Source organism: Mastomys coucha, unplaced genomic scaffold (genome assembly GCF_008632895.1).
Source record: "Mastomys coucha isolate ucsf_1 unplaced genomic scaffold, UCSF_Mcou_1 pScaffold14, whole genome shotgun sequence".
NCBI lineage: Eukaryota > Metazoa > Chordata > Mammalia > Rodentia > Muridae > Mastomys > Mastomys coucha.
In genome coordinates, this window is record NW_022196896.1 from 20,945,191 (window position 1) to 20,967,429 (window position 22,239).

Genomic DNA, 22,239 nt, shown 5'->3' on the forward strand with positions numbered 1-22,239 from the left:
ACAGACACAGAGAGACAGAAGGAGAGAGAGAATTCAAGTGTGTGGTTTTGTCTTTGATTCTGGATGTATCCTTGTTTTAAAGGTATGCAATTTGATTGTGAAAATCTGATCAATAGCCATGACATTAGTGATAAAATAGCCAAGCCAGCAGTTTTTAAATATTGATCCCTTCAGCCTCACAACTTCCTGTGCAAATCTATTACTTAATGAATTTTACAGATTTGAAACTTAAGTTTTTTTTAAATTTCTTTATTATTATACATAAGTACAATGTAGCTGTCTTCACACACACCAGAAGAGAGCATCAGATCTCATTATGGGTGGTTGGGAGCCACCATGTGGTTGCTGGGATTTGAACTTAGGACCTTTGGAACAGCAGTCGATGCTCTTAACTGAGCCATCTCACCAGCCCAAGTGTTTGTTTGTTTGTTTTTTTAAAAAGAAACGTAGCATGTTTAAATACTATTTTAAAAAGATATTTATTACTGGGCAGTAGTGGTGCACACCTTTAATCCCAGCACTTGGAAGGCAGAGGCAGTCGGAGTTTTTGAGTTCGAGGCCAGCCTGGTCTACAGAGTGAGTTCCAGGACAGCCAGGGCTACACAAAGAAACCCTGTATCAAAAAACCAAAAACCAAAGCAAACCAAAGCAAACCAAACCAAAACAAAAAGATATTTACTTTATATGGAAATGTCAAAAGCTTACTTGTGGTACAAGAAGCAAAATAACACAATGACCTCTACAAAAACTCTAATCTTGTCTCGCCATGTTTTTGTACTGATTCTTGGGTTTTGTTTAGACAAGGGTTCTTCACTCAAATACCTTAGGTCACTAAAGTTCCCTTAAATGGGGGAGGCCATCGGAAGGAATAGGGCATACAGTCTGTATGATCAGAGGCTGGGCAGGCAGCAAAACTTACCTCAGGTGGGCATGCTTCAGGGTTGTACTTACTCAGTTGTCTTAGCGTGAATTCTGAGTTTTCTGTGAATTCTCCCCAACAACTTCATGTTGAATCAAGGTTTTAAGACTTTGTGCTAGCTTCATAATACACATTTAGCTTAAGAATATCATTATTTTAGGCTAAGAAAATACCCTTAAATCATTTAGGTATGAATCTCATCTTTGGTTTTTAATCTCTCCTGAAAAAGACAATATTCTTTCAGACTTTCCATTTTGAAGATAAGTGTGATCAGCCTTAGGGTACGCCCTGGTATGGAGTGGGAGGCTGATGAGTAAGGGGATGGAAGGGGTGAGAGCCAATTCCCCTAAGGCAGATTTAGAGCTCAACACGTAATCAGTGGCATTTCCAAAATAGGAAGATTTTAGAAAGTTTTCTAAAAGTTCAGATCACTGAAAGTCTTCAAAGAAATCAGTGCTGGTGAGAAAGATATTATTTCCAATTAAACAAAACAACAAAAAGCACAATTCATGACTACATAAGCCATGTGTAGAAAAACCACAGTGTGAGATTTGAAGGTCATGCAAGGCCATTTCCATTGCGTCCGGTTTTCCTAACGAGGAAGCAGCCAGGTGCAGCATTGGGTTATTCAGGATCCCGCCTTGTGGAATGAAGCACGGTCACAACCTGGTCCTGTGAGATCTGGTCATGTCCTCGAGTCTTAATAGACAGCTTGTGAACAGGCAAAGAGATGGCTGAATTCATGCTCACACACACATGTGCGGTCAGTCAGCAGAGGATGGTGTCAATTAAAATAGCAAGTCAGAGTTTTCCCTCTCAGTGGCAGGAAAGGAGTTCGTAAGATCATTAATCAATCAGATTACATGAACTTACTAAGACAGGTAGCAATGCTTCATTAGTACAGTAGGGGTTTCTATTATCAAATATAGTATTTTTACGTTTGTATACTTCCTCTGTCTGTTAAGACGGCTGATAAAATGCTTTCAAATGTATTTAAATGTTCTTATTTAAATACTTAATTATCTTTCACAAAGCTTCAAATTTCTGTACAGATTAAATACAAATAAATAAAAGTTCACGGCAGAGCCTTTGGAAGATTGCAGTACTTTTTTTCTCATTATCCCCAGATAGTGACAACTTTACCAGCCCACTTGCTTACATTTCCTGATTCATCATCTTAATGGAGTGGCTGTGGAGGCGGGTGGAAGTCTTAAGCAAATCTGCCGGTTATGGAGAAAAAAAAAATGATTGTAGGTTACTTGTATTATTGTTTCGTGGCAAAAAAAAAAAAGAGAGAGAGAGAGTGGGGGAGGGAGGGAAGGAGGGAGAAAGAGAGAGAGAGAGAGAGAGAGAGAGAGAGAGAGAGAGAGAGAGAGAGAGAGAGAGAGAGACGGAGAGCAAGCCCAGTGTTGTCAATATGATGATCCAATTATGCTGAAGATGAGACATAACCAGATTTTCAAAACTTGACCTTTGGTGATGATGATTTCTCCTGATTGTTAAATAAGATCATACTTACCCAGTAGATTCTGAAGATACTTAAAACTAATAGAAAAGAAAAAATATTCATGACCTCATCACTTAGAGCTAATAACCCAGTACAGGAGAGACTCTGAAGCCAGACACATCTTGGATTTGAGTCAAGTCTTCACTTCATATTATTATTTATTACAAACTTATTATTTTAAAATTTTTATTTATGCACCTGTGTGAGGATATGCCATATGTGTTTCCTATCATGAAGAAGGTGTCAGATTGCCTAGAACTGGTCTTTCAGGTAGTGATGAGCGGAATGATGGAATCTCTCCAGCTTCCTTACTATTTTTAAAAGTAGGTTATTTGGCCCCTTAGAGTCTCAATTTCCTAGTGTGCAAATGAATATGACAACATAATTTGCATTATGGCCATTATCTACAGACAGCATGGTCAAGCACTACCTAGTTCACTTCTTATTGTTATTTTCTTCTTGTCTTTGCTCTGACTGTATTTTTTTTTTCTTGATCGAGACTTGCTATGTATTTGAAGATGACCCTGGACTTTTCATTCCCAAGCCTGTATGTCTGTGGTCTTGTGGTTACAAGAGTGCCCTACCGAACCTACTTTTCTGTATAGTGCTGGCCGTTGAATCTAGGGCTTTATGCTTGCTATGCAGTACTCTGACAATTAGCTACATCCCCACCCCTAAACATTTTTTTCTTTTTGTAACTAAGAAGCTATTGCATGTATAAGAAATGATGTCTTGTATAAATTCAGTTGGACAGATTTTTTTTTTAAGTCTTTGCTCACAATCCTAATCGTTTCTTCGGGCGTAATTTGTAGATACTGTGGATCTCTGATGACAGTTATGTAGCATACAGAAAAACTCTAGCAGGTAATGATAGATCTAGAATTTTGGTCTTGCAGCCATGACCTATGCTTTGGGGGAAATGTCATATCCGTCCCTGGTGTATTAATGAAGCTTGAGAAGAACTTAGAGGTAACCAGAGGCAGTGTGTCAGGGTGTTTTAGAAGTGGGCTCCAGAATTTGCCAGCTTATGTCTAAATTTGATCCTGAAACTGTGTCAATGTTCATAATGCCTCTGAGCCTCAGTTTACAATGAGGCAAAAGTAATTCCTGTTGCACATGGCTGTGGTGATCACATGACTTGGTATATAATCGTAGCCCATAGTAACCACTAAATGAGTATTGATTTTTACTGTGTGTTTTGTTCCACACATGATGCTTGCTCTTATAACCAAAATGTTTGAGAATAACAGTACTTTTCATGAGTAATTAGTTTTTAAACTGTAAATATAAAACTAAGCAAAAGAAGTATGTTTAAGTTAATTTGAATTATTAGCCCTTAATTTTAAGTTAGCAAGAACATTTTACCTGCTCTAATTTTTTTTCTTGGCATTAAAAAAGGCATTTGATAAACTCTATAAAGAGTTTAAAAATAATTGTTTTCCGGCTGGTGAGATGGCTCAGGGGATAAGAGCACTGACTGCTCTTCTGAAGGTCCTGAGTTCAAATCCGAGCAACCACATGGTGGCCCACAACCATCCATAATGAGATCTGACTTCCTCTTCTGGTGTGTCTAAAGACCACTACAGTGCATAATAAATAAATCTTTAAAAAAAATAATTGTTGTCTTAGGGTTTTTACTGTTTCGAAGACACAACTCTGTTTTACTGTTGTGACCACATAACTCGTACAAAGGAAAACGTTTCACTGGGGCTGGCTTATAGTTCAGATGTGTAGCTCAAAGCCTGGGTGACACACTTCCTCCAATAAGGCCACACCTACTGAAACAAGAGCACACTTCCTAATAGTGCCAGTTCCTACCAGCCTCTGGGGCCATTTTCATTCAAACTACCACAATTGTTTTCAGTAATTCAAAGACAAGATGAGATTTTCATCTAAATTATTCTTTTGTTCATAGATTATGTTATGTGGCCCACTTTGGCCTTGAACTTGTGAGCCTCCTGCCTCAGCCCCTTGAACGGCTGTAGTCACAGGTGTGTGCCACTCACCTGGCTCAAATACGTTTTTTGTTTTTGTTTTTGTTTTTGTTTGTTTTTTGGCCCAAGACAGGGTTTCTCTGTGTACCCTGGGCTATTCTAGAGCTGGCTTTGTAGACCAGGCTGGCCTTGAACTCAACAGAGATCTGCCTGCCTCTGGCCTCCCAAGTGAATGCTGGGATTAAAGGCATGCACCATCACTGCCTAGATCAAATATTCTTTTAAAAGACAAAAACAAAAAAAAGCTTTATGTTTTGTGAGTTGAGAATTGAGAAAGAGTATATCACAGAACCCATGTTGACCTCAAACTTGCTATGTGTCTGCGGATGACCTAGCACGCCTGATCCTCCACTGCGTATGCACTACTCTCCCAACTGTATTGTATCATATTATCATTATCATCATCATTAGTAGTAGTATGTTTTATGGCTTTTTGAGACAGGGTTTCTCAGTGCAGCCCTGGCTGTCATGGAACTTAACTTTGTAGACCAGGCAGACCTCGAACTCTGACCTGCTTCTGCCTCCTGCTGAGTGCTGGGATTAAAGGTGTACACCACCATTGCCCCACAAGTTGTATTACTCTTTAAACTTGAGTGTAAACATAACACCTACAAATGATAGTACTCCCATTTATACAGAGTACTCTGCATTGTGCACTGCTTGCTTGGGTTAAGTATTTCTGTAGTTATTATTTTACAACATGTGAAATCCTTACAAGCCCCACGGAGATGCTTGTGTTGGTCTCATTTTTATAGATGAAGAAACTGAAGCACAAAGAAGTTTAAGAACTTACTTAAGACTTCAATGACTGTGGAGGAATTTCTATCCTGTGTTGCCTAAGCTCTGGGGCCCATGCTTTTTAAACCACCTCATTGTACTACTTACTCACTTAGTATATTTAATCATTCAGAAAAAAAATCTTAAATGCAATAATGGATAGTTAGATGTCTTTCCTTTTGTAAATATGCAGGAGTACAGGTCTCAACTCATTTTTTTTTTCTTTTCAGTTTTTCAGCTTTGGAACGAAAACTCTGTATCAAAGCATTGATGCTCCACAGTCTAAATTCTTCCCGCCCCTTTTAAGGCCTATGCTACCACCTAATGCTTTCCAAGGAAAAGTGGCTTTCATTACTGGAGGAGGCACTGGCCTTGGCAAGGCAATGACAACTTTCCTGTCCAGCCTGGGTGCTCAGTGTGTGATAGCCAGCAGGTAATTGTCACTTGAGAGTCTGTGAAGAAGCTACCTGGGTCACAGAATTAAAAACAGGGCTTCTTACATAAAATATTCTGTAGATAGATTAAATAAATCTCCTTGGAAAAATTCAGTTGCAATTTGCTTTGTAAAAATAGTAGCGGTTATGAAACTGGTGGTGTTTGCAGTTTCCATTTTCTGAATATGAAGGTAGAGTTTAAAAGGACTCTGTTGAAGTGGTTTTGATTTCTGTTGGAGTGAGGACTCCTTCTTACTAATTTAATCAATAATTAACCTCATACCAGAAATAACAGATGCAAGCCTTATGGTTGTTTTACATTGGATAAGAAACAGAAAATGCATATTGTGATGAATATAAAGCCACATAGGCAGAAGTTCTTATGTGAGCATAACCTGGTACCATCTATGAAATTTGAATTTTTGGGTCCTTTTTAAAACTTTTGCCTAAGTAGTCACCTCAGTGACAGTTGGTAGTATGTCATTTACAAATGCAAATTGGACAGAATGTTTATTATGCTCTTAATGTTGGGATGTGTAAGAATTTTAAAATGTTTTTACTTTAATGCTATACAGTTGACATTCATGGTTTGTTTGTGTTTTGTTTTCTTTCAAGGATTTAAGACTGATCACATAGAGTTATCCAAACTCATACATTTAACCTGAAGCCCATATATATTATAACAGGAATACATTTCTTTTGGTTGAAGAATGAATATAATGATTCTAATGAAGGAAATAATTTAAATCAATAAGTAAGTCAAGTGTAGTTGCACATACCTGTAACCCTAGCACATGGGAGATAGAGGCAGGAGGATGAAGGATTCAGGGTCACACTATCTAATAAATAGAGAGTTGAAGACAGCATTGATTACATAAGTTTTTGTTTCTAAGACAAAACAAACCCTTCCTAAGTAATTTGATATGTAGATAATGCTATATAAAAGCAACTAATTTCATTAATTAATTTCAGGTATGTAAAAGTAATCTTTATTCTCCTGATGTAATTGTCATCTCAGAGGCTTACTGCTGAATAAGCTCATCCTTTCTAGCTCTTTCTGAACTCTGGCTGGTTGGTTCAATTCAGCTGTTTTGGCTCAAACTCCTCTCCAAACTAGTTGATTCAATCTAGCTTATCTTCTCACTGAATTGCTCTGCCTGGCCACAAATTAACACTAGCAATCTGTTTAATCTTCTGGCTCCTTCTCATTCTCTTGCTCATTCTGTCTTCACCTGTGTCTAGCCTGCTCTCTCTGCAATCTGCCTCTGTAAAACTGTCCCAGTAAAAACTGCTTCCTCTCCCTCTCTCTCTGCACTGCTCTCTTAGATCCCCTCTCCTTCCTGGGCTGTTCTCATTAGAACTGGGCATATCCCATCCTGTCAAGTCATTCTCTGATTTATCACTTTGTCTGTCTCTCAATGAGACATCATTGTCTGTGATTAAAGTTGTGTACTCAGAGTGTGTCTGTATTCCAGCCAGATCATACTATGATCCAGAGCAGCCATATTGGTGGATTAAAATTCCTCTACACAGATATATTTCAATTTAACTTTTAAAAAATGAAATGAATCACCATGATTTTCAAGTCAGTATAAATTTTATATTTTCACAGAAAAGTTTTTTAAACTGTCAATTGTCTGTGTTCTTTAGCTTAGAGAATAAAAAAAAGAAAAATATAATATAAAAGCATTTTAGGACTCATGTGAAGTTCCCTGTGCTTATTTCTAGAAATATTGATGTTTTGAAAGCTACTGCAGAAGAGATTTCTTCTAAAACTGGAAATAAGGTATATTTAACAGCAGCCCTTTAAATCTGATATGGAGATTATAACTGATTTATATAGTTTATTTGTGGTTTTGGTTTAGGAAGCCTGGAATGGCTGAGTTCTTTCTTCTTCCTCATTTTGCAGGTTCATGCGATTCGGTGTGATGTTCGAGATCCTGATATGGTACATAACACCGTGCTAGAGCTGATCAAAGTTGCGGGGCATCCTGATGTAAGTGTAAGGAGGCTGCAGCCTTTCAAAGCACAGGGCTTTGATTCTGAGAACATCATCACAAAGCACAGAGGAAATGAGCTGCAGAAATGAGCAAGAGCCAGGGTGGGAAAAAAGCCGGCTCTCTTTAAAGCAGAGAAAAGATTAGGTGGACTCCCATGCCATTACCTTACAGGAATACTTAAAAAACAGGTTTACAGTTACAGACCAAACTCGATTATACTTTATTTAATGAGATTATACAAGAACAAGAGGAGTTACCCGAGAGCACATTCGCTGGCTTCAGTGATTGGTTGGGTTAGCTTTTCCTGATAACTCTCAGTGTCTCTCAGTGGAAGAGAACGGCACAAACCAGGGAAACTGTCAGAAATGCCACACATCTGCTTCCTGGACCTGAGAGGTAATGAGTACTTTGCTGTTATGTGGCTCGTTTGTGAGAGACCACCTTCCTCTGTTGAGAGCTATTTCAGAGACCCCTAACACTGAAGCCGCTACAGACCAAGCAGATCCTTCCCTGGGTGTGGGGAAACCAGGCCACCTGTGAAGTTCATTAAACACATAAAGCATAGCACAACTTAAAAGGCAGTTTTATTTTGATGGTTTGTGTCTGTGGGTGGAGGGTGACAGGGTTGCTTCTCCATGTATCACAAGCTGGCTATGTACCCCAGGTGGCTTTTATTTCTCAGTCCTCTTGCCTCTGCCTTCCAAATGCTGGTATTACAGGTATGCACCAGCAAAGCTCTCTCAAAGGCATCTTGTGGTTATTCAAAGTAAGTATAGTTACGTGGTAAGTAAGCTTACCTACTTTCCTTTTCTCTGTAGTCTACACTAATTTAAAGACAGGATTGGGAATTCTGAGTCTGGGAGATAATACAGGTCGTTTTTACAGACTCCAGAAACATGAAAGTCAAGGGAGTCTCGTGGTCTTGCTGACAGCTTGATTCGTTTATTTCAGGTGGTGATAAACAACGCGGCAGGGAACTTCATTTCTCCCAGTGAGAGACTGACTCCCAATGGTTGGAAGACCATAACTGACATAGTTCTCAATGGCACAGCCTATGTGACACTAGAAATTGGAAAGCAGCTAATCAAAGCACAGAAAGGTATGTCTGTTCATTCCTCCTGTGTTTGCCAGGCTCTGCACTAGTACATCTCATATCATGAAGATCCCCGTTTACCAGAGGCTGTGGTAGAAGACTTAGTAAACACACTTCAAGGGCACTTGAAAACTCAGAGATGGGAGCGACTCCTTCTTCCTGTGGCTGACTCACTAATCATTATTATCTTTCATTTTAACACAGACTCCGATCTATTTTTACCTCAATAGAGGCCTGGTCGAGAGGAAGGACAGATGTGTTTAGAGAATGATAAAGAATTCGATGTGAATAGAGAAAAGCAGAGGAAATAGGAAACAATTGTGAGGAGTTGGCTTGTCGCATGCCTGGGAAAGTCCCCCCCGCAACAAAGTAGGAAGTCAGAGTCCGTTGTAGTTACCTTGTGAAGAAGGGTGATGTGCTGTAAACTATCCCTCACTGCATTATGATACTGGGAAGTTTGATGGGGTTTTCTTTTGGGCATATGGAAAGATGGTGTGGGTGGTAAGGGCGGAGCGGTTTCAAAGCTAATAGCAGCAGAACTTATGAGAGGAAGGGTTTTAGCTGGGTTGAATAGTTTGTTTGAAGGTGACATCTTGGAGACTGCAAACACATGAGAGATCAAGAACACCACGGTGAGACTAGATTTGAATGGACATTACTAGAACATTTGTGTTATGACTGAACCAATTTCTTTATTAAGATCCATGTCTATATAAATAAAAAATGTGTAATGCCTTATATATACTTAACATACACAGAGAAAGAGATAGATAGATAGATAGATAGATAGATAGATAGATAGATAGGTAGGTAGGTAGGTAGATAGATTGATCGATAGATAGGGTGTTTTGGTAAATCTCCAACCCTAATAAGCCCATGTAAAGAACACACAACTTAGTTATAGTACTTATAAGCTGCACGCCTAGATTGGGCAGATATACCACTACACTACTCTACTCCACATCTATGAGATCCCTTCTTATATGTGGTTCCTCCAGGCTATGTGGTTCTGCTCCATCTTCCTTCCACCTCTTCTTTCTTCTTGTTCCTCTCTCTCCTCCTTCCTCTTTCTCCTTCTCTAAAACCTCCAGCCCCACCTTTCCCTTCCACTGCCCAATCACAGGCTCAAGCCTTTATTTAACCAGTTAAAATGGGGAGAAGGTTCATATGGAATCACCTGAACCTATGGAATATGAAAGTTCATATTTCCTCATGGGACAGCCTCTCTTGAGGAAGAAGAATTAGCATCAAAATACAAACAGCTTTGCATGGGAACCTGCTTTCCCTAGCACTCTGCATAATCCTTTACCCATGTCTCCACTGTAAGCTAAGGAGCTGAGATTTGGATCTGGACTTTGGTAGCACTGTTATTTTACTTACTGAATTTTTTTCTTTTTTATTTGATATTCTCTTTATTTACATTTCAAATGTTATCCCCTTCCCGGATGGTTCCCCCATCTCCTGGAAACCCCTAATCCCATCTTCCCTCCTCCTGCTTCTATGAGGGTGTTTGCTCCTCCACCCATCCACCCACCCACTCTCACCTCCCTGCCCTCCACTGTAAGATGCCCTCCACTGGGACATCTTTCAAGGCTTCATAGGACCAAGGACCTCTCCTCCCATTGATGCATGACAAGGCCATCCTCTGCTACATATGCAGTTGGAGCCATGTGTACTCCTTGGTTGATGGCTTAGTCCCTGGGAGCTCTGGGGGTTCTGATTGGTTGATACTGTTGTTCCTTCTGTGGGGTTGAAAACCCATTCAGTTCCTTCAGTCCTTTCTCTAACTCCTCCATTGGGGACTGGAGCTCAGTCCAATAACCATTGTTTTGAGCATCCGCCTCTGTATTTATAAGGCTGTGGCAGGGTCTCCCAGGAGACAGCCGTATCAGGCTCCTTTCAGCATGTACTTCTTGGCATTCACAGTAGTCTCAGGGTTTGTTAACTGATTCATATGGATGAATCCCCAGGTGGAATAGTCTCTGGATGGCCTTTCTTTTAGTCTCTGCTCTACGCTTTATTTCCGTATTTGCTCCTGTGAGTATTTTTTTCTCCTAAGAAGGACTGAAGTACCCACACTTTGGTCTTCCTTCTTATTGAGCTTTATGTGGTCTGTGAACTGCATCCCGGTTATTTGGAGCTTTTGGGCTAATATCCACTTATCAGTGAGTGCATACCATGTGTGTTCTTTTGTGATTGGGTTACCTCAGTCAGGATGACATTTTCTAGTTCCATCCATTTCCCTAAGAATTTCAAGAATTCATAGTTTTAATAGCTGAGCAGTACTCCATTGTATAACTGTACCACGTTTTCTGTATTCATTCCTCTCTTGAAGGACATCTAGGTTCTTTCCAGCTTCTGGCTATTATAAATAAGGCTGCAATGAACATAGTGGAGCATGTGTCCTTCCTTATTACATGTTGGAGCATCTTCTGGGTATATGCCCAGGAGTGGTATAGCTGGGTCCTCAGGTAGTACTATGCCCAGTTTTCTGAGGAACCGCCAAACTGATTTACAGAGTGCTTGTACCAGCCTGCAATCTCACCAACAATAGAGTGTTCCTCTTTCTCCACAACCTTGCCAGCATCTGCTGTCATCTGAGATTTTGATTTTAGCCATTCTGACTGGTCTGAGGTGGAATCCCAGGATTGTTTTGATTTGCATTTTTCTGTGATTTTTTTTTTCCCAGAAAGGTAGATGGACTTGAGAAGGGAGTTGGGATTGTCAGCTGACTTTCTGCTTGCCTGCTGTTCCTTTTTGTGTCCTTTGTCTTCTCTCTCTCTCTCTCTCTCTCTCTCTCTCTCTCTCTCTCTCTCCCCTCTCTTTCTCTCTCTGTTTTTTCTTTTCTTTTTTTGCTCTCTCTAATTTCTGATCTTGCCTCTATTTATTTTCCCATCTCTTGTAGGCTCTTCACTTTTGGTTCTGTTTCTTTCTGTCTCCACAATACTTTCTTCCTTTGCTTCATTATCTTTTCTTTCTTTCTTTCTCATCCTCAGGATCCTTAGTTTTCTGACTCACTTCTCATTGTCTTTCATTTTAACACAGACTTCAGTCTATTTTTACTCCTCACACTAGATTAAAATTCTATGGGCTTCATTATAAATGTATTAGGTTAAGACTCTTTAAAAGATAGAGGCCCATTTCTGTTCTTCCACATTTCCTATTCGTTCAGCCTGTGACCTGACATTCTGGGTCTTAGGTTGGAGACGCAGAGTTCTGAGTGTCTAAGCTGGTACTGCATTAACAGTTGAGGGTCTCAAGTGCTTGTGATCTCTCAAACATGCCAGTATGGATAAGCCTGGATGTTGGTTAGGGGATTCATGTAATCCTTCAGCAAAAATATGTAGTCAGTCCAACACCTAGGAGATCCATTAGGAATGCCATGGGCTTGTTGTCCAGTGAAGATGAGGGCACCAGCTTCAAGGGCACTCTTGCTTCTCACGGGGTAGAGATTGGCACAGCAATGGGCGGAGGGGCCGAGCTGCATGTTGTTTCTCTTCTCAGACATGGCTTACAATAAGAATCTTAACGATCTGGAGGAGAGGAAGATCTTCAAAATGCTTTCCTTGTGCTCCTTCAAGTTTAATGCACTTTGTCCCTCCTTTCCTTCTGTTGTTTTGAGGCAGTGTTTTATTATGTAGCCCAGGCTATCCTTCAGCTCTTGCCTCGCCTTGAAAGGGGGGTTTATAGGTGTGTACCACGATACCTCACTTTTCAATATATAGTAAATAAAATGTGTTTTGTAAAACATATAAGTATACCTTATCATATTTTTAAAACACCAAACTTACAGTTTTTTTCATATCTAGTATTATATCTGTTTAAGAAGTAGAAAATATGGTTTCTCACAACCCAGAGCACTCTTCCAGCTTCTAGTGCCTTCCGTTTCCTGGGACTCTGCTAGGTCCAGACACATGCTGTGGCTGTGTGCAGTACCGCTTTGTACTCTAACTGTACAGACTCAATTTAAGAAATTGACCAACTAGAGAACATGCTTTCTGCTTGTCCGTATTTCTGATATGGCATCCCTCTTTCCATCTGTATGTCTGTCTGTCTAATATTAACTTTACTTAGCCTCAAGGCTGTCTTTAACTTCATGCTGATGCAGATTATCGACCGTGAACTCTCTGCATTGGGGCATCAGAAGACAGCACCTTCAGTTTCAGGACTGTTTTTGTTGGTTTTGGAATTCAGAGTTGACAAGATTTTTGATTCAGAATGCTAAAGGTGTCACTCACTGTCTTCCTGTGGCCCCAGGTGAGGGCTGGGTGAAGAAACTACCTAAGTCACTTTATCCGCCCTCTCCTGGTGGCCTGTTGTTTGTTTTTACATGTTCTGCCTTCTGTTTAACTCTCTTGGCATTTGCCTCCTAGCAACTGTAATTTATAGGTTTTTTTCCCTACCAAGTTAGATTTTTTTCAGTCTATATTTCTCCCTTCCACAGATCTCTAGTTACGCATATATTTTGCTAGAATATCCCATATGTTCTAGTCTTTGGCTTGATTTTAACTGTTTTCCCTGTGACCTTTGTATTGGGTAGTTTTTATTGTGTCCTCATTGAAGATCTTCCACAGTTCAACTTATTCCTTTAATTTTAAAATGTCAGATATTACATTTTCTGCCATAGATGTTGTTTTATTTCTATTTTGGTATTTTTAATTATTTTTAGTATTTCATTTATTTATTTGTGTTTGAGTAGGCACATGTGTGCATGTATGTTTGGATGTATTCTGCCGTGAGCATGTGAGGTCAAAGGACAGCTTTCAGAATCAAGTTCTCTCTGTCCACTGCATAGGTTCCAGGGGTTGAAGTCTGGTTGTCAGACTTGGCAACACTCCTTTACCCAGATGCTCACATAAGGGCCTCCTCTGAACTCCTTAAACAGGTTTTCTTTGAAACCTTTTATCAAGTCTATCAAACTGTTACAAAGGTCGTTCTGTGCTAAGTGTATCTGCTGGTCACTTTTTGACTCTTATTAATTGGGTTTCCCCACGTTTTTAACTCAGTGTGAACACAAAGCCTGGGTTTGAGTTTTCCTTTGAAGTGTGTTGTGTCTTACATGAGGAAGCAGTTACTCTGAGTACATGATCATTTTACACCTCACCTTTAAAGTTTATCTAGGTGGGTCTAGTAGCTTTTTCTTTAAGTCTACCTTAGCCCTTCCGTATGATTCTTCTGAGCTGGCTACTGAAGGTTTTGGATGCTCGTTAGGATGCTTACTTTGTCTCCCAGCCCTTTGTGAGCCTTCGGAGACACCGTCCAGTTCAGTGCTATGATGGCGGTTGCCCTTTTCTAGATTCCGTGGATACTTACCCTCAGGTATATAATAGCCCACACTCAGGGAGACTCTATGAAAAATAATTGAGCCCTGATCCTGTGCACATCCCTTCTCAGAGCTGCTCCTTATTCAGAAATTCTAAGATGGTGCTAGGCTTATCGTCTTAGGATGGCATTCCTTCTCTACCTGCTGTAAGGTGGCTGGCGGTGACAGTATCCATATGTCTTATACATCAGTTATAGTGATGTATAAGAACCCATCATGGCTAGAGGTAGACTTCCTTGGTAATTTAATTCCGATTTCTTCCCTTTTTTTTTTTTTTTTCAGTTTTTTTGAGACAGGGTTTCTCTGTATAGTCCTGGCTGTCCTGGAACTCACTCTGTAGACCAGGCTGCCCTCAAACTCAGAAATCCGCCTGCCTCTGCCTAATTCTGACTTCTTTATATTGAAGTAGTTCTTGGCCATGGCATTCCAAGGGTCTCTTAGATTTGGGTCTTTGTATTGACAGGTCAGGCACAGAGTCACAAACAGTGTAGACTGGCCATTCCAAAAACAGTGTCTTAGGGTTTCATTGATGTGAAGAGACTCCAAACCAAGGCAACTTTTTTTTGTTTTGTTTTGTTTTGTTTTGTTTTTCGAGATAGGGTTTCTCTGTGTAGCCCTGGCTGTCCTGGAACTCACTCTGTAGAACAGGCTGGCCTCAAACTCAGAGATCCGCCTGCCTCTGCCTCACAAGTGCTGTGATTAAAGGCATGCGCCACCACCGCCAAGCTCCAAGGCAACTCTTATAAAGGAAAACATTTGCTGCTGGCTTACAGTTTCAGAGGTTCAAACTATTATCATGGTGGGAAGCATGGCAGAGTACAGGCAGACATGGTGCTGGAGGAGCCAAGATTTCTACATCTCCATCTACAGGCAACAGAAGGGAGGAGGCTCTAGATTTCACTGGCCAGACTTGAGATAAGGCCTCACAGCCCCACCTCCACAGTGGCACACTTCCTCAATCAAGGCTACATCTCTTCCAATAAGGCCACACCTCCTAATAATGCCACTTCCCATGAGCCAAGAATACTCAAACCACTACAGACACTAAGACTAGGAGCAAAGCCAGGCAGTGGTGGCACACGCCTTTAATCCCAGCACTTGTGAGGCAGAGGCAGGCAGATTTCTGAGTTAGAGGCCAGCCTGGTCTACAGAGTGAGTTCCAGGACAGCCAGGGCTACACAGAGAAACCATGTCCCTTCCTGCCCCCCCCCCAAAAAAAAAGACTAGGAGCAAGAAGACACACTTTTCTTAGATTACTCTTTCAGTGATGAAGGCTAGTAAACTTAACATCAAGAATAGGCCCTCTAGATTTTGTGATTCCTTTTTGCACAGGACCTCATTCTTGCCCGCCATGTTTCTCGGGTGTGAACTGAAGTAGCTGCAATGCTGATCACCATGTCCTCTAACTTTCCAGGAGCTGCATTTCTTGCCATCACTACCATCTATGCTGAGAGTGGATCAGGCTTTGTAATGCCAAGTTCTTCAGCCAAATCAGGCGTGGAAGCCATGAATAAGTGAGCACTACTGAGTTAATTGTGTTGCTGAAAATAGATAAAGTTCTCTGGTCAAGAGAAAGACTGCTTTGGAACAGGCTATGTCTGATCGCGTGTTCCTGAGCCACAGGACTTCTTTTACTAACCTGGATTTTGATTGATACTCTTTTACTGAATTATATCTGCTGCAAAATTACAGTATTTTAAGGTCATTATTATGTTAAAAACTTTTCCTTTTATAAACCTCTCAGGAGGGAATGTTTTACTGAGTTATGCACTGAAATCAGTTGCACTTGTGAGGAACTAGTATGCTGTTTCTCACAGGCACTGCAAACCCATGCCTGACTAGACTGTTGTTTTCACTGGGTCATGATAAAAGGATGCAAATTTGCCATTACGTAAAACACTATTTTTGGACGCCCTGGTGTTTAAACTGTTTTTTTTTTTTCTTACATAGCCCCTGGCTGTTGTGGAACTCACTCTGTAGACCAGGCTGGGCTCGAACTCATAGAGATCTGCCTGCCTATGCCTCCCAAGTGCTAGGTGTAAGGGCATGTGCCATCATATCTGGCTCCATAAAACATCTTTTTTTTTTTTTTTAAAGATTTACTTATGTATATGGGTACTTTGTCTGCATGTACATTTGTACACCAGAAGACAGCATCAGGTAGTTGTGAGTTGTGATGTGGGTGCTAGGAGTTGAATTCAGGACCTTCTTAACCACTGAGCCATCTCTCCAGCCCCCATACGTAAGACATCTCAGTGCATTGCTGTTAGCTCCATGTTGGCTCTACTGTGCTAACATGTCTGCTTTGGCTCTTTCTGGCTTCCTCCCTTCCTGCCTTATCTCCTTATTTGGATTCCTTGTGTCTTTTAAGGTAACTTTACTTTTGCAACTGTGTTAAGTCCATATATGTACAAATATACACACATAGGAAACATGCTAGTATAATCTACAAAATATGATCATGTTGAAAAGTCGACTGTCAGGTGCATTTCTCAACAGGTTCCATGCTCACTCATAATAATGTATGTTTGTTTAGGACATTCAAGATTTTGTTTGAGTCTCATTTCCTTTGAAGCCCAGTTCAACTATTATGTTAAAACCTAGTTAAACAAGGCTGTGTTTCTATTTTAATTCGCTGTGTAATCCATCTCTTGTTCAGTTGAGGTACTTGTGACGGTGCCTACAGACATTGTGGTCCAGAGCATAGGCTGTAAGGGAAAGTAATGACCTTTCTGACTGAGCTTCAACTGCCGAGGGGGGTGGGGATGAGCCTGAAGTTCCCATGTAAACCTGCTTGGCTTTGAACTCATAGAAACCCACCGACCTGTGTCTCCTAAGAGCTGGGATTACAGGTGTGTGTCACTATGCCCGGCATATTAGACTTCTTGTTGTAAACTGTAGATGGTAGCTGGAGTGACTAAGGACGCTCAAATGTGTTAAGTTGTGTAATAGAGGAGGAAAAGATGCAACCATGGCCTAGACTCTCAGAGGTTGACAGATTAGCAACATAAAATTAAGAAAAATGGCTTAATCTTCCTGCACCTCAGTTTGTAACACAGGGAGTGTTAGTAGCACTTGCCTAATGGTGTGGGATTCCTGCGAGGCATGGAATGTGTAGAGAACCCTGGTTACTCATGCTTGGACACACAACTACACCGTTTTAGAATGCACTTTGTGTACTTTACTTTTCAGTATCTCTTTTAATTTTTAGGTCACTTGCAGCTGAATGGGGTAGATATGGAATGCGTTTCAACATAATTCAGCCAGGGCCTATCAAAACCAAAGTAAGTTTTATTTGGCATATTATAACATTGTGAGGGATTAGGGAATGAAACAGTGATGGCTGTGCATCCTCATCGCTGTGTGGTGCTTTTCAGGGGTGCCTGGATCGGAAACCCTTGTTGTAGGGAGAGAGTCTTGGCAGTTATCCGGTGTAAGTACTGAGAATGTGGCCAGCATCCTCAGATACCCAGATACATGCATTGTCAGTTTTGACATTTTAGTGATTAATTTCTGTTAACCATAAATATGTTACTGCCCTGCATTTCTTCCATGTTTTTGCCTATTTAAAAATGTATTTTATGTGTATGGGAGATAGGGATGGCTGTGAACCACCCACCATGTAGGTGCTAGGAATTGAACGTGATCCTCTGGAAGAACAACACGTGCTCATAACTGCTAGCCATCTCTTCAGCCCCTACCTTGTATTTTTTGAGTGCTCATTATACGCAAAGGTATTGGAAAAGATCTAGAACATTTATGTCGGAGTCTCCCAGGAAGGAGTGTGTAGTGGAGAAGTGGGGTTATGGGTTGTTCCCAACCATTATTTTAAAGAGAGAAAGAGGAAGCTGAAGCCCAGAACTTTCCTGACAAGGTCTGATGGCATGAAGGTTGCCCCAGCTGCTGCTGTCAGTCTCTGCTGCCTTGGGAGAACTGCAGGTTCATGCAGCACCTCCAGGGCGAGCCCTCACCTATGCTAGGGACCCTCATTTTAGGAGTCTGCAAGTATTGACCTCACCTTGCTGTGTCCATACATCGCAGCCCCAGACACTGGCCAGCGTTGACCTCACCTTGCTGTGTCCGTCCATCACAGCCCCAGACACTGGCCAGCGTTGACCTCACCTTGCTGTGTCTGTACATCACAGCCCCAGACACTGGCCAGCGTTGACCTCACCTTGCTGTGTCTGTACATCACAGCCCCAGACACTGGCCAGCGTTGACCTCACCTTGCTGTGTCCTTGCTGTGCTGAGGGATCCCTGCTCCCTCATTCTCAATGGACACTTGGAGTTAATGGCCCTTGGTTTATCTTTTCTGTTTTTATTTTTAAAGAAAAAGAGAATGTAACTTCTCCTAAACATCTCACACTTGAATTGCTTTTCTGTGTTTACTGAATCCAATAACAACTCACTACCTCGCCCATTCAATGTGATCTCAGAGCTCTTTTGGGTGTACTGCTTGCGCAATTGATTTTTTTTTTTTTATAATGACTTGCTGAGGTAGGAAATTAAAAACTAAGGTAACAAGTTTACATTCTTGGTAGACCCTTTTTCCTTTTCAAGGGTAGGTTAAGGGGAAATGACCTGTTTTGGCTGACAGTGAATGTGAAAAATTTTGGTGACAGTCTTTTTTACAACATCTAAGCTGTGAGCAGCATGCTAGAGTACAGGTGTATTTTATGTAAAATTGAGAAATAAGACACATTCATGTGTACACACCTGATCATGCATACATACAGACACACTAACTTAACTTTTCTCTTTTGTTGGTAAGGGTGCCTTTAGCCGTTTGGACCCGACTGGAAGATTTGAGAAAGAAATGATTGAGAGAATCCCCTGTGGTCGGCTGGGAACTGTGGAGGAACTTGCAAATCTGGCCACTTTCCTTTGTAGTGATTATGCCTCTTGGATTAATGGGGCAGTAAGCATTGCTGTGTCTTCGCTTTTTGGGGGGGTAGGAGAGCCCTATTTTGGAGTTGATCCTAATAATGCTGAATATGGGTAGGATTTAAAAATACTTAGTCGCAAGCAATATAAAATACTTATACATTACTCATCCTAAACATTTATTCCTTGACAAATTAATTTTATTAAGTGTAAGTTGCCTTGTAGACATTGTTTAAAGAAGATCTTTTTGGTTTTTCGAGACAGGGTTTCTCTGTGTAGCCCTGGCTGTCCTGGAACTCACTCTGTAGACCAGGCTGGCCTCAAACCCAGAAATCCGCCTGTCTCTGCCTCCCAAGTGCTGGGATTAAAGGTGTGCGCCACCACTACCCGGCTTAAAGATGATCTTTAAATTGGGTAGAATTTTGTTGGAAAAGAGCATTCTAAGCAGAATAAGTTCAGATTGTATCTCAATTTTATCTTTTGAAATTTGAGCTTTGATTGAGACTACAGAGGAGGTTACATTCAGTTGGGATATGAAGATGGGTAATGGCTTAGAGACTTTTCAAAAGGAGTGAAGGGTTTGTGGTGTTTTTTTTCAGGTCATTCGATTTGACGGCGGAGAGGAAGTGTTTCTGTCAGGCGAATTCAACTCTCTAAAGAAGGTAATTGTCTTTTGGTTCATGCACTGTTACAGGATAGGGTGCTGGGCTTATTTAAACCTTGAGCAGACCGAGTTAAACTGACTTTATTTCCTTCCATCAGGTCACCAAGGAGGAGTGGGACATAATTGAAGGGCTCATCAGGAAGACAAAAGGCTCCTAAGATGGTCCTGGCTTCATCTGGTACACACTAAAATTAGGGACTAGAGCGGTACAGATGGACCGTGGCCTTTGGCTTGTCTTCAGGGTTAATAAATTGTTTGCTCTGATGATTTGTGTAGTTCCGGGGATCAAACCCAGCGTGTCCTGTATGCTCGTGTTCTACCTCTGAGTTCCACCTCAGCCCTAACAAATGGTCGACATTCACCATGTGCAAACAGTGTGCCAGGTCAGGGGTGGGTGGCCACTCTGGATTGAAGGGTAAGTTAAAACATGTGAAAAACAAAAAGGGGAAAAGTTTTTTTTTTTTTTTAAATTATTCTTGTGTTGGTGAGATGGCTCTGTAGGTAAGGGTGCTTGCAGCTAAGCCTGATGAACTGAGTTCAATCTCAAGGCCTCACTCTGTAGGATAGAACCAACTCTTCAAAGTGCCTGCCTCAAGTGCACACCCTGCCTCAGTGCGTGGTGTGTGTGTGTGTGTGTGTGTGTGTGTGTGTAATTTAGAATTATATTTCACAACCCCCACCATGTATATAAATGGTTCAATTGTTTCTCACTCTCTTTGTTCTCATTTATCTCCTTCCTCTCCCATGGAACCCCTTCTCTCTCCATATCGGTGTCCTCATACTTTTAGGGTTCCTTCCATTGGCATGGTAGGGAGGTCTTTTCCTTCAGGAAGGGGGCTGACTGAATGGCTGTATCATTGAGGACTGTCTATGACTCCCTTTCCCCAGTAACCATTCACTGCCTGTCATGCCTCAGGTTGGGTGTGTTGTAAAAGCATTGATAGTACTGAAATGTGTGAGGAAAGGTGGAAAATGGAAACAGGAGCAGGCTTCTGTGGATCTGGTAAAATAGAAGGAGGTAACCTGTGCAGGACACATCACACTGTGCCTAAGGCAATGGGGCCTAGAAATAAGGGGACCTATATTGACTTCAAAGGACCTCGACTTCCCAGTATATTCTGTTTTCATTTAGATTTGTGAATTATCTTCTTTATAGCTCTGTATTAATTCAACCTTAGTATGTTAGGAGATTATACATTATACTGGATGCTTTATTTGATACAGAATAACTAATAGTACTTGGCTCTTGAAACTGACTAGTGGGAATGGCAGAGTTCTAAAATAATTGTATTGAAGACATTGGGATAAGTGTCACATGGGATTTAGATGTTGGGGAAGGGGTAATTTACATTGCTTTCAACGTTAGCAAATATAGTAATATGAGAGAACACTCAAAGATTTCTGTAAGTAGAGAATCATGAAAGCTATAAAATATGTTTGTATCTTACTGATATATATTTTTTATTTGGGCTATAATCTTTTACTCTTGAGAATCAAATAAGAAAGCCACAGTCTTAAGCCTCCAGAGTTAGAATTGAGCTTGTGCTTTTAAAAAGTCCATTTGGCTTTCAGAACAACTATTTTACAGCACATTCACTAGACTGACTACCACAGTTGTCCTCTGTGCTACAAAAGGAAGCAGCCTTTATCTTACCTCCTGAGTAGATCTATGCAAGAATGCAGAGTTTCTGCTTGTTATGTGTAAGACCTGTATGGTAACTGTACATCGACAGGTAATTATGTCCATAAATGATGTTTGTTGTTCAGCAAGCACATCCACAGTATCACCGTCTGGGTTTGGAATGAGGCTCTTGAGAGTCCCTGGTACACTGGTGTGGCTGGTCTGGTCTGAGTTGCTAAGACTTTTCCTGCACATCCTCTTAGTGCCAACACCTACCCCACCCCCGAACATTACATTGATTTCTTCCCCTTACCTCCATCTTCTGCTTTAAACTTGTCAGTACTTCTTCAACATTAAAAACTTTTCAGCAGTTGTATAATCTTGTGGAGGTTTCATCATCTCTTTCCTTCCTTGTTTTTTCCTTTGTTTTTTACTTATGTATGCATGTCTACACACGTGTGTTTGGGTGCGCAGAGGAGGCAGGATAGGCATCAAATCCAGCGTTAAGTTCCAGGTAGTTGAGAGTGACCTGCCTCCCATGTGGGTGAACTGGAGTCCTCTAGAAGAGCAGTACATGCTCCCAGCCATTTCGTCAGCCCCCATTTTCTTCAACAAAATACTAGATTATGATATCTTCCTCGTGGAGTTACTTAGGGTGAAGTAAGATGGAGTAAACTTTTAAGAATACAAAACACATGAGTGAGAATTTGGCATCACCTTTTTCTTTTGCTTCCATTTTCTTTTTTATTTTCTCTTTTAAAATTACATATTTTATTATTTAAAATGATTTTTTAAGTGTAAATGTATTTTAACATATTCTTCCCCTCTAAGGCCTTTCAAATTCTCTTCCTCTTCTTACCTACCCAACTTTGTTCTTCCTCAGTTGGGGGCTACTAGAGACTTAACCACCAAGGAAGAGCAAGCATGGGCTGGACCTACCCCGTTCCCCTTGCCTCCCCCCTCACATGGGCTGGACCTACCCCCTTCTCCCCGCCACCCCCCCATGGGCTGGACCTACCCCCT

The 22,239-nt window shown here is 41.0% G+C and overlaps 1 protein-coding gene across 2 annotated transcripts in view; it reads left to right on the plus strand.

Annotated features, from left to right (window-relative positions):
- Decr1 (2,4-dienoyl-CoA reductase 1) overlaps positions 1 to 19,870 on the plus strand; it is a 33,814-nt gene extending 13,944 nt beyond the window's left edge. Inside the window, exons 2-10 of one of the 2 annotated variants that reach the window (XM_031366553.1) lie at positions 5,428 to 5,630; positions 7,360 to 7,417; positions 7,541 to 7,627; positions 8,583 to 8,730; positions 15,462 to 15,561; positions 17,259 to 17,331; positions 18,819 to 18,965; positions 19,531 to 19,593; positions 19,694 to 19,862. In XM_031366553.1, coding sequence (XP_031222413.1) covers positions 5,509 to 5,630; positions 7,360 to 7,417; positions 7,541 to 7,627; positions 8,583 to 8,730; positions 15,462 to 15,561; positions 17,259 to 17,331; positions 18,819 to 18,965; positions 19,531 to 19,593; positions 19,694 to 19,753 — 858 coding nt within the window. In that variant the 5' untranslated portion in view covers positions 5,428 to 5,508 and the 3' untranslated portion in view covers positions 19,754 to 19,862. Of the gene's footprint in view, positions 1 to 5,427; positions 5,631 to 7,359; positions 7,418 to 7,540; positions 7,628 to 8,582; positions 8,731 to 15,461; positions 15,562 to 17,258; positions 17,332 to 18,818; positions 18,966 to 19,530; positions 19,594 to 19,693 lie in introns of both variants that reach the window. The other variant, XM_031366552.1, reaches the window with a different exon arrangement.
- Positions 19,871 to 22,239: the final 2,369 nt, after the last annotated feature.